Genomic DNA, 14468 nt, shown 5'->3' on the forward strand with positions numbered 1-14468 from the left:
GCACCCAGCCTGAAAACCCTAAGAAAAAGCAATAAGTGTTGTGCACAGTGGCTAGAAAAAGCTCCACAAAAGGGTCGAAACTTAGGAAGAAACCTAGAGTGGAACCAGATTCGGGGGGGTGACCAGTCCTCTTCTGGCTGTGCCGGGTGAACATTTCAAGTGTAAAAATTTGGGCTGCAAATTTTAAGGCTTTTCCTTTATCGACGGTGGACATCGTGAAAGATCAGTCAATCGATTTATCTTATTAGAAAAATATCTATGATGATGTGGTCATATTTGAAACCTGGTAGTTAATCAAATAATCAAAAATTTTGCGCAAGCTCTTACCTCCTTGAAGGATTAAAAATGGAAACAGTATGTTTTAAAACAGAAATAGTTAAAAGAACTATATATAAAAATGACAAAAAAATAAATCGGACTCACCATTTTTGGATAAGTATGCCTACTACATTTAAATGAGGCCGACATTACGCTCTGCAGATGTACTATGAATAGTTCATACAACCATATTAAATATAAACGATTCACAAAAACAAGAAACTGTTTCTGTTTAAAAAAAATAATGTTTTAAATGAAGTGTCTTTGGAATCTGATTACTATGGCAGATCGGATTCCAAGCAAGCCAAACGCATGAAAACACCCGCTTGGATGTTTCGCAGCCTTTACCTCTGGGATCACCCGATCAACTTACCTCCTGTTATTTATCAGATCTCAGTTTTAATCAGGTGATGGCGCCAAGCATCTTTGGTTATTTCACACTTGGGGGTATGGTTAGTCCAGCAGGTGATCAAATACTTATTTCACTCATTAAAATGCTAATAAATCTATAAAATTTTCGACATGTATTTTTCTGTATTTTTTTGTTTGTTATTCTGTCTGTCACTGTTCAAATAAACCTACCATTAAAATTGTATTTATTTGCCATTGGGCAAAATCAGCAGGGGATCAAATAGTGTTTTCCCTCATTGTACATTGCATTTGTTAATCAAATAAATGGCATTCGATCAAATTTTTATCGACAATTAATCAACCTTTGATTAATCATTAATACCCCTAGTACAAATTGTAGTAATTAATAAATTAATGTGGGCGGTGTCTATAAAACATAAACCAGGTCAGAAGCATGACCAGATGGACAAGGACAGGGACAATCCTGGTGGGAGGAATGGTCAGCAAAGTGGCAGCTGGAATCGTCAGGCATCGTCCTGATCTGCAACACAACCAGGAGGACTTCGGACAGGGACAGCTAAGAGTCTTTCAAGCCTTGTACTTCAAAGGTGGGGTCTAAGACCTTGTGCCCTTCTAATTTTAAATGGAGCAGGAGGCAAGGAACATTTTGAGTGCAATCCTTAGATAAAAAATTGGGTGGATTGGCTGGAAGTCAATCCACCCACATTGCCAAGCATCAGCCAAAGGGACACCAACCAACCGCAACAACCCTGAAAGAGGGCAGGGTATCGCCTACAGAGTTCACTCCTATTGTTCGAGGTCCGCATCGGAGAAACAACAGTAAGCCAGTGACTCCACCCCTGATTGTAATTGGAAAGAGGGCGTGCCAGTGGAGGTGAGAGCCTGTTTGGCAAGACAGCAAGAGCGGACATTGTCAAGCCAGAAATAACAATTTCTGAATGTGTTCAAATTTGGTCCTAAATAAAAATAAATCTGTTTAAAGTCATAAACAAAAGAAAATGCCATGTCTTCTCCTTATGTGCCACTAATTACACTGATATTTTCCTGGAAAAAAAGTACAGAAACACATGATAAGAGCCAAAATGGCGTCAGTTTCCATATATACAAAATGTTGTTGTTTTCCCCAGTTTACTTCTTCTGGCATTGTCTTCAACAAGGTAGCAGACTTTCTTTTGGGCATTTGTAACCAAAACACGGACGGACTGGTGTACAGTCTTTCATTAACCTCCATTTATGGCTTCGCTATCGGTCTAGCTTTGCTATGGTGGCGGCGGTGTGGCACGAAGGTATACTGTGAATGGGGCAGAGATGGGAGAGGACAGTGGAGGGGAGTGTCACTAGACTAGAGAATTGTTATCAGATAGGGGGTAGAGGGAGGGGTAAGAAGGGGAAGATTCTTGGAAGGGTTGATAGCCCGTCTGTGCTATTGCATTTTGAGGAGGACAGGCTGCCAGACAAAGTTACCTTAGTGGCCAAACCGCTTAGGTGTTTTAACTGTCATAGGTTTGGCCATGTGGTGGCCCGGTGCAGGGAGAAGAGGTGTGCTAGATGTGGGGGGGGGTCATGAGTACGGGACATGGTGAGAGTGTGCCGCCCAAGTGCTGTAGTTGTGGGGGAGCTCATAGTGTGGCGTTTGGTGGTTGTGCGGTAATGAAACAGGCGATGAGGGTACAGGAAGTGAGAGTGGGGAAAAGGATATTGTATGCTGAGGCAGTGAGGTTAGTGAAACAGCAAAGGGGTGAGGGAGTGAGGGAGAACATGGCTGATGCAGAGAGTGGGAGGTTGGAAGAGAAGGCAGGTGGAGAGGAGGGTTATGTTGAAAAGAGGAAATTGGTGGCGTTTATTGCTGGAGTGGTTAGTGGATAGTTGTGCTGATATTAAATCAAAGACTGTACGGATTCAGGTGGTAGTTAAGTTGGCAGAGAGGTATTTGGGGGTGAAAAGGTTGACATGGGAAGGGATCCAAGAAGACCTTACTCAGCCGAGGCCATAGTCATGTCCCTCTGGATCTTAGTTATGGTGGTGGTCTTACAATGGAATGCTAGAAGCCTGATCGCGAATGGACAGGAATTCAAGCAGTTCATTGAGGATATGCCTGTAAAGCCTCACATAGTTTGTATTCAGGAAACGTGGCTGAAACATCCTTGGAGTTTGTTTTGCTTATGTTGGTGTGTGGAGGGATAGAAATGGAGGTGGGGGGGGTTGTTGTGCTACATTTGTGAAAGGGGGGTTTCCGTACAGGGTGCTGGGAACAGAATATGTAGTGGTAGGGGTTTGGGTGAATAGGGTGGAGTTGAAGGTTTTAAATTACTATAACCCTGTAAAAAGTTGGTTTTGGAGGCACTAGAAGGGGTGGCAGGTCAGGGTGTGTGTAAGGAGATGTGGTGTGGGGATTTTAATGTGCATAGTGTTCTTTGGGGAGGTGTATGGACAGATTGTTATGGACAAGTGGTTGAGGAGCTCATGGACTGGAGACAGTTGGTGTGTCTGAATGATGGGAGAGGGACGAGAGTAGATATGCGTACGGGAGAGGAGTTTGTGTTGGACTTGACTTTGGTGGCTAGTGAGTTGGTGGGATTATGTGAGTGGGAGGTTGAGGGTCGATTTATGATTGGTAGATTATTTCAGTGGCAATGGGGCAGAGGGGGAAGGCGGAAACAGTAGAAGGGTTAGGGAGGTGGGTGTTCAGTAAAGCGGATTGGGATACATTTCAGTGAGTGAGTGAGCAGGGGATGGGAGGTGGTGAGGATGGGTGTAGGGATGTGGATAGTCTGAATGCTGTGGTGTGAGCTCAGCCTTAATTTCTGGAAAGAGACAGTAAATATACCTGTTTGGAAACCAGGTGGGAGGTACGACATATAACTGGATAAAAAATATATATATATCAGAGGATCGTACGAGTTAGGATTGGACGGTCCTTTTCAGGCAAGTATATGGTGGAAAATGGTACACCACAAGGCAGTGTGATTAGCCCTTTATTCTTTTTAATTATTATTAATGATGTGTTTTCCCAGGTGGGGGCAGGCATAGGGAAGTCGTTGTTTGTATGATGGGGCACTCTGGAAGAGGGGTAGAAATGTGGCAGGAAGCAATTGACAGGAAGCAATTGAGGACCTAGAGAGATGAGCGTTGGAATGGGGGTTTAGATTCTCAGTGAGCAAGACACAGACCATGATTTTTACGAGGAGAAAAGTGGGTTGGAGTTGCAGTTGAAATTGTATGGGGAGTGTGTTGAGAGAGTAACGGCGTTCAGGTTTCTGGGGATCGTTTTTTAACCTAGGCTGACCTGGGTCGGGCATGTGCAGAAGGTGGTCAGGAAGTGTAAGAAGGTGTTAAAGGTGATGCGGTGCTTGACGGAAGTGGCGAGGGGGCGGAGCATTCCTCTTTGAAGACAATGTACAGTGGGGAGAACAAGTATTTAATACACTTCCGGTTTGATACATTTTGCAGGTTTTCCCACTTACAAAGCATGTAGAAGTCTGTAATTTTTATCATTGGTACTCTTCAACTGTGAGTGACGGAATCTAAAATCTAAAACAAATATCCCGAAAATCACATTGTATGATTTTTAAGTAATTAATTTGCATTTTATTGCATGACATAAGTATTTGATACATCAGAAAAGCAGAACTTAATATTTGGTACAGAAACCTTGGTTTGCAATTATAGAGATCATACGTTTCCTGTAGTTCTTGACCAGGTTGGCACACACTGCAGCAGGGATTTTGGCCCACTCCTCCATACAGACCTTCTCCAGATCCTTCAGGTTTCTGGGCTTTTGCTGGGCAATACGGACTTTCAGCTCCCTCCAAAGATTTTCTATTGGGTTCAGGTCTGGAGACTGGCTAGGCCACTCCAGCACCTTGAGATGCTTCTTACGGAGCCACTCCTTAGTTGCCCTGGCTGTGTGTTTTGGGTCGTTGTCATGCTGGAAGACCCAGCCACGACCCATCTTCAATGCTCTTACTGAGGGATGCAGGTTGTTGGCCAAGATCTCGCGATACAAGGCCCCATCCATCCTCAATACGGTGCAATAAAATGTACATAAATTATTAATAAAATCATAGAATGTGATTTTCTGGATTTCTGTTTTAGATTCCGTCTCTCACAGTTGAAGTGTACCTATGATACAAATTACAGACCTCTACATGCTTTGTAAGTAGGAAAACCTGCAAAATCGGCAGTGTATCAAATACTTGTTCTCCCCACTGTACCTCCAGAGCTGCAATCCACAGGGTGTTTTGTTGTTGATGTGCGTCATTGGGGTGGTAGGGGCCCATGCTGGAATGATTTTCACTCCTCTGGCGATACACATGTCCGGTCTCTCATGTGTCTAGGAAAAGTTAAGATTTTGTAAGCATTTACCCTGCAAAACATTTTCATTCCAAGTTTCAAATTGTTATTATGTTTTCAAATTTACCTGCATGCTTGATGAGCTTATAAGGGACAGCCTCCCAGGTGTCTTCAGGTGGTGAATAAGTTCTGGTAAACTTGTCGTGGATGATGGTGATGCTATGTGGTGGCCAGTAGCAAAGTCCTCCTTTGAGACACAGGCATGGAATTACAATCATCCTCCTCAAGGAACAAAACAACAGAAAACGTCATCACCTGAAAGCAATTTTTAGAAAAGAGGTTTAAAAAAACGGCTAAAAAACTGATACGTTACGTATCAGTTGATAAAAGTTACAAGGAGTAAGAACATATTATAATATTCTAACTTGTTGATACCCTAAGAAATACGATTTAGACAAGTTAGCTAACGACGTTACCATACCTGTTCAACTGTTGATATGCGAAGAAGCACAAAACATCCGAACTTGAGGATAAACTAAGAAACAAAAAATTGTAAGCAACCAAACTTGTGGACACATGAAGAAACAAGGGTTACTGTAAGTATTTAATCTCAGACCAACACAGTTTTTTTCAAGCTCAGTTTCTATAACTTGTTTTCCCGCCAATGGTTTAGAACTTGCGTTCAGCTACCAGTAACTCGACTAAAGAATTAGAATTTTTATAGAATCCTTGTTTAATACAAAACAGTCATTACGTTCTTACTCAGTAACCTAACAACACTTAAGCTAGTTATTTATAATAGAACAGAACTCACCATAGCTATGTAGGTGACTCGGCGTTCAACAATTTTCAGTCTGATTTGTTTCAGGAGTTCATCAAATTGTAGTAAAACAATGTCATAATGCACATGCTGTATTGTTCAATTCAGAGCATATAGCTTATACCTTACACACTTTGAACAAGAGTAGACGAAAGAACCAAGTCACTAAAATGAATGATCACGGTACAAATGGCGATTGTCTTGCCTTACACATGTGCAATTGACATTCGCTATAGCACCATCTATGGACACGGCAGTGTTTAAACACAGTAAATAACCGTCCCCAATGAAGCATTAAAGTCGAGGCTATAGGCGAGTATTTGAGCCGGTACCATGCAGTGGAAAATGGCCATTACTTCGGGAAAATATTATGGTAAGCAATGGCGAGAGACGGCTGTTTCTATGTGTTTACTGTACATGTCTACACAAAGGTCCTTCAATATTAATCAATAGTGCAATAGTCAGTCTATTTTATTTATAAACTACCAATGTTGACCAACATTATGTACACTAAGATTTAACAATATTAAAATAAATAAAATAATCAGTACAAGAATAAAAGGGGTACAATAGCATCTCTGCTGAAAGAAAATGGCAACACAAGCAGATACAGCAGATCACAGCGCACGCCCTCTCTTCGGCAGCTAGCCACTAGTGTAACGCAGTCGGGCCCCTGGTGGAAAGCCACCTGAGATGCAAATTAGCTGGTGTCCCGCTGGCTGTATGACATTATAGCTGCCGGCGGGCCACCATCGATTGCTCACTGGGTACGTACTGTTTAGTATAGTAAGCTAGTATGCCAGTATTGGGACCGATTCGGACCTAATACCTCGTCATATATTTGCATCTCAACATTAAATAATTTTGTCATGCATTAACATAACTCCAAGTTTGAACGTTTCTTATGAAGTGTAATGTTTAAGGCTAAACTCAAAAATTTGCAAAACATTTTCAAAAAAAGGAAAAGCCGTAGATTGCAGCCCGTCCTCCCCCGAGTCGGAAAATATACCACCTTTGTTGTTATGGCACACTTTTTGTAGACACTATTGCATTTTTAAGATTCTAACCACAATAAAGAATGATATTTTGGAAAAACATCCATTATAAAACTCTAGCTCGCTGGCGAGCAGTATTATTTAGTGATGGGATGCATGAAGCCAAGGCCCCAACGCTTGCTTTGTAATTTCAAACCAGTTTGCTTGAAGTGAAAGGGCCAAGGCTTTCTTCTGAGAAAAAAAAACAACTTTTGATTGTGGACGACAGAGATTTCAGAACATGCTTGTTTTAAATTACAAGGCACTTTCTAACTAGTAGGATATAGGGTGTTCCACGCCTATTCGTCGTGCTTGATTGTTGTAGGTGAACAGAGCCAAACTAACCCGCTTCTCTAAAAGGAAGAAAGAACATTTGACTCGCATCATGCAATATTGGGGAGATTGCGGGCATTGCGAGTAATACTATAATTAACCTTCAAATTACAAGGATTTTAATTTATCAAAAACAAGATGATTCAGTTACAGTATTGAAAGTTGAGTAGGCTATGTAATATAGTGAAAGAAACAAAATTACAGAAATCCCCCAGTCTTAAACATTTTCATATAAACTTTGCAAACACTGTACAACGCAACTAGCAACTATAGCCAAATAACCTTTTCTTTAAAATTCTTCCACGGCATCATACACATACAATTATATTGCACCTAAATATTGCATTAGAAAATGGGAGAACCAATGCAACAACCAATCAACAATGTTCAAAACTGTATTTTTTATGGTCTTTAATTTCTCGCATGTCAGGATCATGACAAAGTTGTTAGCGAACGGCTACTAGAATAGTGTCCACATCTTTTCAATGAGACATCTCTTTCGGCTGTGTTCACTTAAAAGACAGATAATGTATTAAACTTTAATAATATACTGTTGCATGTCAGATTGGGAATAATTTGCATGAAAATACATGTACAGATGTGCATGTAAAAACAAAACATCCTCACTAGGCAAGATACGAACCCATCTACACATTTAACAGTTGCTCAACCCACTCAGCCACCATATCTTAACAGCAATGACAGCACGCGCGAGTACAGGGCTTGGAGGCTGGCTCCGAAATTTCAACCCAGCCTGCTTGAACAAAAGGGCCGTGACTTGTATCCGAGCAACAGTATCACGTGATTGATGACGTTTCAAGCTTCAGACGTCACGCAACCATCTCATGTTTTTGTTTTAAAGACATGGCGCTTGCCAACCATGTTTTAAAACTTATTAAAATAAATTAGTCTTCAGCCTAACTATCAAGAACTAATGAAATTCACAAGACAGGGAGTGTCAAAACATTCCTGCTACATATCATTAATTATCAATAACAAACGAGTAGGGCCAATACCGTAGACTTTTGTTAGAATATGTCCTGTAATTTCGCTAGGTACATCACCAGGCCGGTGGCTGAACATGTAGGACTGTGCCTGGATATACAGTTGTTCTACAAAGCCCAGTTTGAGTCCCAGTGATTACTTTGTCATAATGTTTTGATGATAACACTGGCAACACTGCAACAATTCCTACATCAGGAATATTTGCTTGTCAGTTTTTAAATATCACATCTTAAATCACGTCTTAAATTACCCGAGTGACCCTAGGAGCTATGTTGTCTGGGGCTATATGCCCCTTTTAGGGTCTCCCAAGGCAAACATGTCCTAGGTGACGGGTCAGACTAAGAGCAGTTCAAAACCCCTTAATGATGAGAAAAATGTTGAGGTCTGTGACGTCGCCCGGTATGGCGCAGCAGGGGCCCTACCCTGGAGCCAGGCCCGGGGTTGGGGCTCATACGCGAGCGCCTGGTGGCCGGGCCTTTCCCCATGGGGCCCAGCCGGGCTCAGCCCGAAGGAGCGACGTGGGGCCGGTGCGGAGAGGATCAGGCGGGAGTCGAAGGCGGGGGCCTAGACAACCCGATCCCTGGACACGGAAACTAGCTCTAGGGACGTGGAGCCTGAGATCGTGCGTGAGGTTGAGAGGTTCCGACTAGAGGTAGTCGGGATCACCTCTACGAAGGGCTTGGGCTATGGAACCACACTCCTTGAGAGAGGATGGACTGTTCACCACTCTGGAGTTGCCCATGGTGAGAGGCGGCGTGCTGGTGTGGGTTTGCTTATAGCTCCCCAGCTCAGCTGACATGTGTTGGAGTTTACCCCGGTGAACGAGAGGGTCGTTTCCCTGCGCCTACGGGTCGGGGATAGGTCTCTCACTGTTGTTTGTGCCTACGGGCCGAACGGCAGTGCAGAGTACCCAACCTTCTTGGAGTCTCTGGGAGGGCTGCTGGAAAGTGCTCCGACTGGGGACTCTGGTTCTACTGGGGGACTTCAACGCCCACGTGGGCAACGACAGTGACACCTGGAGGGGCGTGATTGACCTGCGGCCGTATGTCTTGGACACTCGAGTGAAGAGAGGGCCGGAGCTGTCAACTGATCACCACCTAGTGGTGAGTTGGATCCGATGGCGGGGGAGGAAGCTGGACAGACTCGGCAGGCCCAAGCGTACTGTAAGGGTCTGCCGGGAACGTCTGGCCGAGTCTCCTGTCAGAGAGATCTTTAACTCCCACCTCCGGCAGAGCTTCGACTGGATCCCGAGGGAGGCTGGAGATATTGAGTCCGAGTGGACCATGTTCTCCACCGCCATTGTCGACGCGGCCGCTCAGAGCTATGGCCGTAAGGTCTCCGGTGCCTGTTGAGGCGGCAATCCCCGAATCCGGTGGTGGACACCGGAAGTAAGGGATGCCATCAAGCTGAAGGAGGAGTCCTATCAGGCCTGGTTGGCTTGTGGGACTCCTGAGGCAGCTGACGGGTACCGACAGGCCAATCGGACTGCAGCCCAGGTGGTTGTGGAGGCAAAAACTCGGGCCTGGGAGGAGTTCGGCCATGGAGAAGGACTATCGGCTGGCCTCGAAGAGATTCTGGTAAACCATCCGGCGCCTCAGGAGAGGGAAACAGTGCCCTACCAACGCTGTTTACAGTAGAGGTGGGCAGCTGTTGACCTCAACTGGGGATGTCGTTGGGCGGTGGAAGGAGTACTTCGAGGATCTCCTCAATCCCGCCATCACGTCTTCCATTGAGGAAGCAGAGGATGAGGGCTCAGAGGTGGACTCGTCCATCACCCGGGCTGAAGTCACAGAGATGGTCAAGAAACTCCTCGGTGGCAAGGCACCGGGGGTGGATGAGATCCGCCCTGAGTACCTCAAGTCTCTGGATGTTGTGGGGCTGTCTTGGTTGACACGCCTGTGCAACATTGCGTGGCGGTCGGGGACAGTGCCTCTGGGATGGCAGACCGGGGTGGTGGTCCCTCTTTTTAAGAAGGGGGACCGGAGGGTGTGTACCAACTATAGGGGGATCACACTTCTCAGCCTACCCGGGAAAGTCTATGCCAGGGTTCTGGAGAGGAGAATACGGCCAATAGTAGAACCTCGGATTCAGGGGGAACAGTGTGGTTTTCGTCCGGGCCGACCATACCCTCTATACCCTCTACGGGGTGTTGGGGTGTTGGAGGGTTCATGGGAGTTTGCCCAACCAATCCATATGTGTTTTGTAGATTTGGAGAAGGCATTCGACTGTGTCCCTCGCGGCATCCTGTGAAGAGTGCTTCGGGAATATGGGTCCTGGGTCCTTTGCTAAGGGCTGTCAGGTCCCTGTACGACCGAAGCAGGAGCTTGGTCCGCATTGCCGGCAGTAAATCAGACTTGTTCCCAGTGCATGTTGGACTCCGGCAGGGCTGCCCTTTGTCGCCGGTTCTGTTCGTAATTTTTATTGACAGAATTTCTAGGCGGAGCCAGGGGCCCGAGGGTGTCAGGTTTGGGGACCACACAAAGTCGTCTCTGCTCTTTGCGGATGATGTCTTGTTGGCCCCTTCAAGCCAGGACCTTAGGCATGCACTGGGATGGTTTGCAGCCGAGTGTGAAGCAGTGGGGATGAGAATCAGTACCTCCAAATCTGAGGCCATGGTCCTCAGTCGGAAAAGTGTGGCTTGCCCACTTCAGGTTGGTGGAGAGTCCCTGCCTCAAGTGGAGGAGTTTAAGTATCTAGGGGTCTTGTTCACGAGTGAGGGAAGGATGGAACGGGAGATTGACAGACGGATCGGTGCAGCTTCTGCAGTAATGCGGTCAATGTATCGGTCTGTCGTGGTGAAGAAAGAGCTGAGCCGCAAGGCGAAGCTCTCGATTTACCAGTCAATCTACGTTCCTACTCTCACCTATGGTCATGAGCTTTGGGTCATGACCAAAAGTATAAGATCCCGGATACAGGCGGCCAAAATGAGCTTTCTCCGCAGGGTGGCTGGACGATCCCTTAGAGATAGGGTGGCCCCGGATAAGCGGAAGATGATGATGATGAAATCTTAAATCAAGCATTGGATACACCATATTCTGTGAATGTTTTTACTGCTGTGTTTCTCTCAAAGATATGTATCACTCACATGTATGATCACCTGGTGATAAATGACGTCCAAAGCTTTATTTGTTCTCTACTGACAGGCACCGGGACTTTCTCCCATACTACTTCTTATTATTATTATTAGGTGTGCTTGCCAAATGCAAAGCACAACTATAGGTTTCTCCCATACTGGTGTGCTGTTCACACCAATCGTAAAGAATGGTGGTGGTGGCGGCATTTTGGTTTGGGGCTGCTTTGTTCCCTCAGGGTCTGGCCACCCAGCCCAACCATCATATGATTTTCATATTCTAAACGAGGATTCTTGAATAAAATGTTAGGCCATCTGTCAAAAAGTTGAAGCTGAACCCAACATGGATCTTGATACAGTATAGTGGTCCAAAACATGCAAATCTACAACACAATGACTCAGAAGTTTAAGTGGGCCAACATTCCTACCCGTCGAACTAAGACTGATAAACAGTAACAGTTATTGGATACATTACGTTATTAAAGCCAATGTTGGATTTTGAAGCTGGGATATCCTTTCACTTTTCCACACTTTGGAATTGTATTTTCTGTAGATTTTTTTTTATGAATAAATTATTGCAAAGTTCTGTAATTTGTTAAATTCGGTTATGTTTATCTGTCAATAGTTTTGAATTAAAGATTATGTATCTTTATGTCCACATACAGGCGCTGGTCATAAAATTAGAATATCATCAAAAAGTTGATTTATTTCAGTAATTCCATTCAAAAAGTGAAACTTGTATATTATATTCATTCATTACACACAGACTGATATATTTCAAAGGTTTATTTCTTTTAATTGTGGTGATTATAACTGACAACTAATGAAAATCCCAAATTCAGTATCTCAGAAAATTTCAATATTACTTAAGACCAATACAAAAAAGTGATTTTTAGAAATGTTGGCCAACTGAAAAGTATGAACGTGTAAAGTATGAGCATGTACAGCACTCAATACTTAGTTGGGGCTCCTTTTGCCTGAATTACTGCAGCAATGCGGCGTGGCATGGAGTGGATCAGTCTGTGGCACTCCTCAGGTGTTATGAGAGCCCAGGTTGCTCTGATAGTGGCCTTCAGCTCTTCTGCATTGTTGGGTCTGGCGTATCGCATCTTCCTTTTCACAATACCCCAAAGATTTTCTATAGGGTTAAGGTCTGGCGAGTTTGCTGGCCAATTAAGAACAGGGATACCATGGTCCTTAAACCAGGTACTGGTAGCTTTGGCACTGTGTGCAGGTGCCAAGTCCTGTTGGAAAATGAAATCTGCATCTCCATAAAGTTGGTCAACAGCTGGACTTAAAGCAACGTGGATTCTGTGCCTCTCCTCTCTTCCTCCAGACTCTGGGACCTTGATTTCCAAAGGAAAATATATTTTGAATTGTTTGTGCTACAGACACGAAACCTGTTTTACATGTTTTTCCTATCCCCATTGCAAGTTAAGAAACGGTTAGAGATTTAACATATGCTAATTAGCGTAATTACCGTTAAAAACCTGTTAGGTTGTATCTTTTGAACCATTCGAACTACAGACATTAAACCGATGTTGTTTCACCTGTTTTGGCTATCCCCAGTTCATATATTGACTTGTTTATTGGTTTTACGTACCCTAATTAGCGTGATTAGCATTATTTCACTTTTAGACTGTTTCTTTTGAACAGTTTGAGCTACAGAATAAAGCCAACACTTTAGCTCTCTCCACTTCAAATTATGAAACGTTTATCGATTTTACATATGCTATTTATCTTACTTGGCGTTAATTAACTATTATACTATATCTTTGAAACCGTTCGAGCTACAGAAATGAAACCAATTTCGCTTCGCCAGTTTAGCTATACCCTGTTCATATAATGGCACGTTAATTAATTTTACGTATGCAATTTGTGTAATTAGCGTTAATTATCTATTAGGCTGTTTCTGTTGAACCGTTCGTGCTACAGACACGAAACCAACTTTGTTTCACACGTTTAAGCTATCCCTACTGCAAATTAAGAAACGGTTATCGATTTTACGTATGATAGTGTTATTCTTTTTTTTTACTACTAGGCTGTATATTTTGAACCATTTGAGCTACAGACACAAAACCAACTTCGATTCACACGTTTAAGCTATCCCCACTGCAAATGAATCGATATTATGTATGCTAATTAGCATAATTAGTGTTAATTAACTACTAGGCTGAACCGTTCGAGGTACAGACACGAGATAGGTCATTGGCAACACTTTTATTAGCTTTAACTATGTCATGTATCCACATTTCTGCTAATTACCCTCACCATCAGTATCTCTTGACTCCAAACCTTTTGATAGGTAAACACTATGTAAAGCCATGAATACCTTTTCTACAGCTAGCAAAGCACACCACATTTTCTTCAGGAAATGTACTTATCTAGTTATATTTATTTTCTTATGAGTTATGTTAATATTTTCTCTTCCGCAGCCTCAATAATACCAAGGATGCAAACGTTTTTAAATAATTGTGGGCAGGAGATTGAACAAAAATCTCAGATTGAGGCATGTTTTGAAATTTCAACCCATTTGAATCCGGGCGAAAGGGCCGAGGCTTGCGTCAGTGTAATACCACGTGATAGATGACGTCCGAAGCCTCGTTTGATCACATGCTTTTTCCAAAGCCTCTTTCTATGGTTGTTCGGGCGGTTCAATGCCTGAAACCTTCAAACAGCAACTTCTACTGGTCACCTTCTTTAGTAATTTATTTTAAAAAGTTGTTAACCTTACCAGTCCAGCAATGGCACAGTGGGTTGTGTCGCATGCTACCACTTTTTAACTTATGGTGCAAGATCGAATCCAGATCATGTTTGACTTTTTGAGTGTACGTGATACTGTTTTTTGTTCTTTGAATAATTTCTTATGACACTCTTGCCTTAATAATGCAAAACATTAGAACAGATTCATAGCTGAAAAATGCTAGCTGGAAAGGCAAGAAGAACATTTGATACGAACAGAGCATTTTAATTTCCCTTCAGAAAGTCATGTAGCATACTGCGGAAAATACATCTATGTCAATATTGAACATGTGATATTTATTCCTGATCAGCAGAAACCACTGTGCAGTGAGTTTAAAAGCCTAGAGAGAAATAACAGTTTTTCGGCCAATTTGAAGAAAGCCTTGAATATTTCAGAAAGCCTTGATTTCCCATGACTACCCAATAATACCAAGGATGCAAATGTTTTTAAATTAACACATACAGACAGACTTACCGTCGT

The 14468-nt window shown here is 43.3% G+C and overlaps 1 protein-coding gene across 10 annotated transcripts in view; it reads left to right on the forward strand.

The window, feature by feature from the left end:
- The window catches only part of rap1gap2b (RAP1 GTPase activating protein 2b), a 71121-nt gene that overhangs the window by 34700 nt on the left and 21953 nt on the right, over positions 1 to 14468 (forward strand). The window contains exon 17 of one of the 10 annotated variants that reach the window (XM_020047713.3): positions 1115 to 4128. The exons of the other annotated variants lie outside the window; for them this stretch is intronic. Coding sequence (XP_019903272.2) covers positions 1115 to 1288 — 174 coding nt within the window. The 3' untranslated portion in view covers positions 1289 to 4128. Of the gene's footprint in view, positions 1 to 1114; positions 4129 to 14468 lie in introns of those variants that run through there. 10 annotated transcript variants of the gene reach the window in all.

This window comes from Esox lucius, chromosome 7 (genome assembly GCF_011004845.1).
Source record: "Esox lucius isolate fEsoLuc1 chromosome 7, fEsoLuc1.pri, whole genome shotgun sequence".
Taxonomy (NCBI): domain Eukaryota; kingdom Metazoa; phylum Chordata; class Actinopteri; order Esociformes; family Esocidae; genus Esox; species Esox lucius.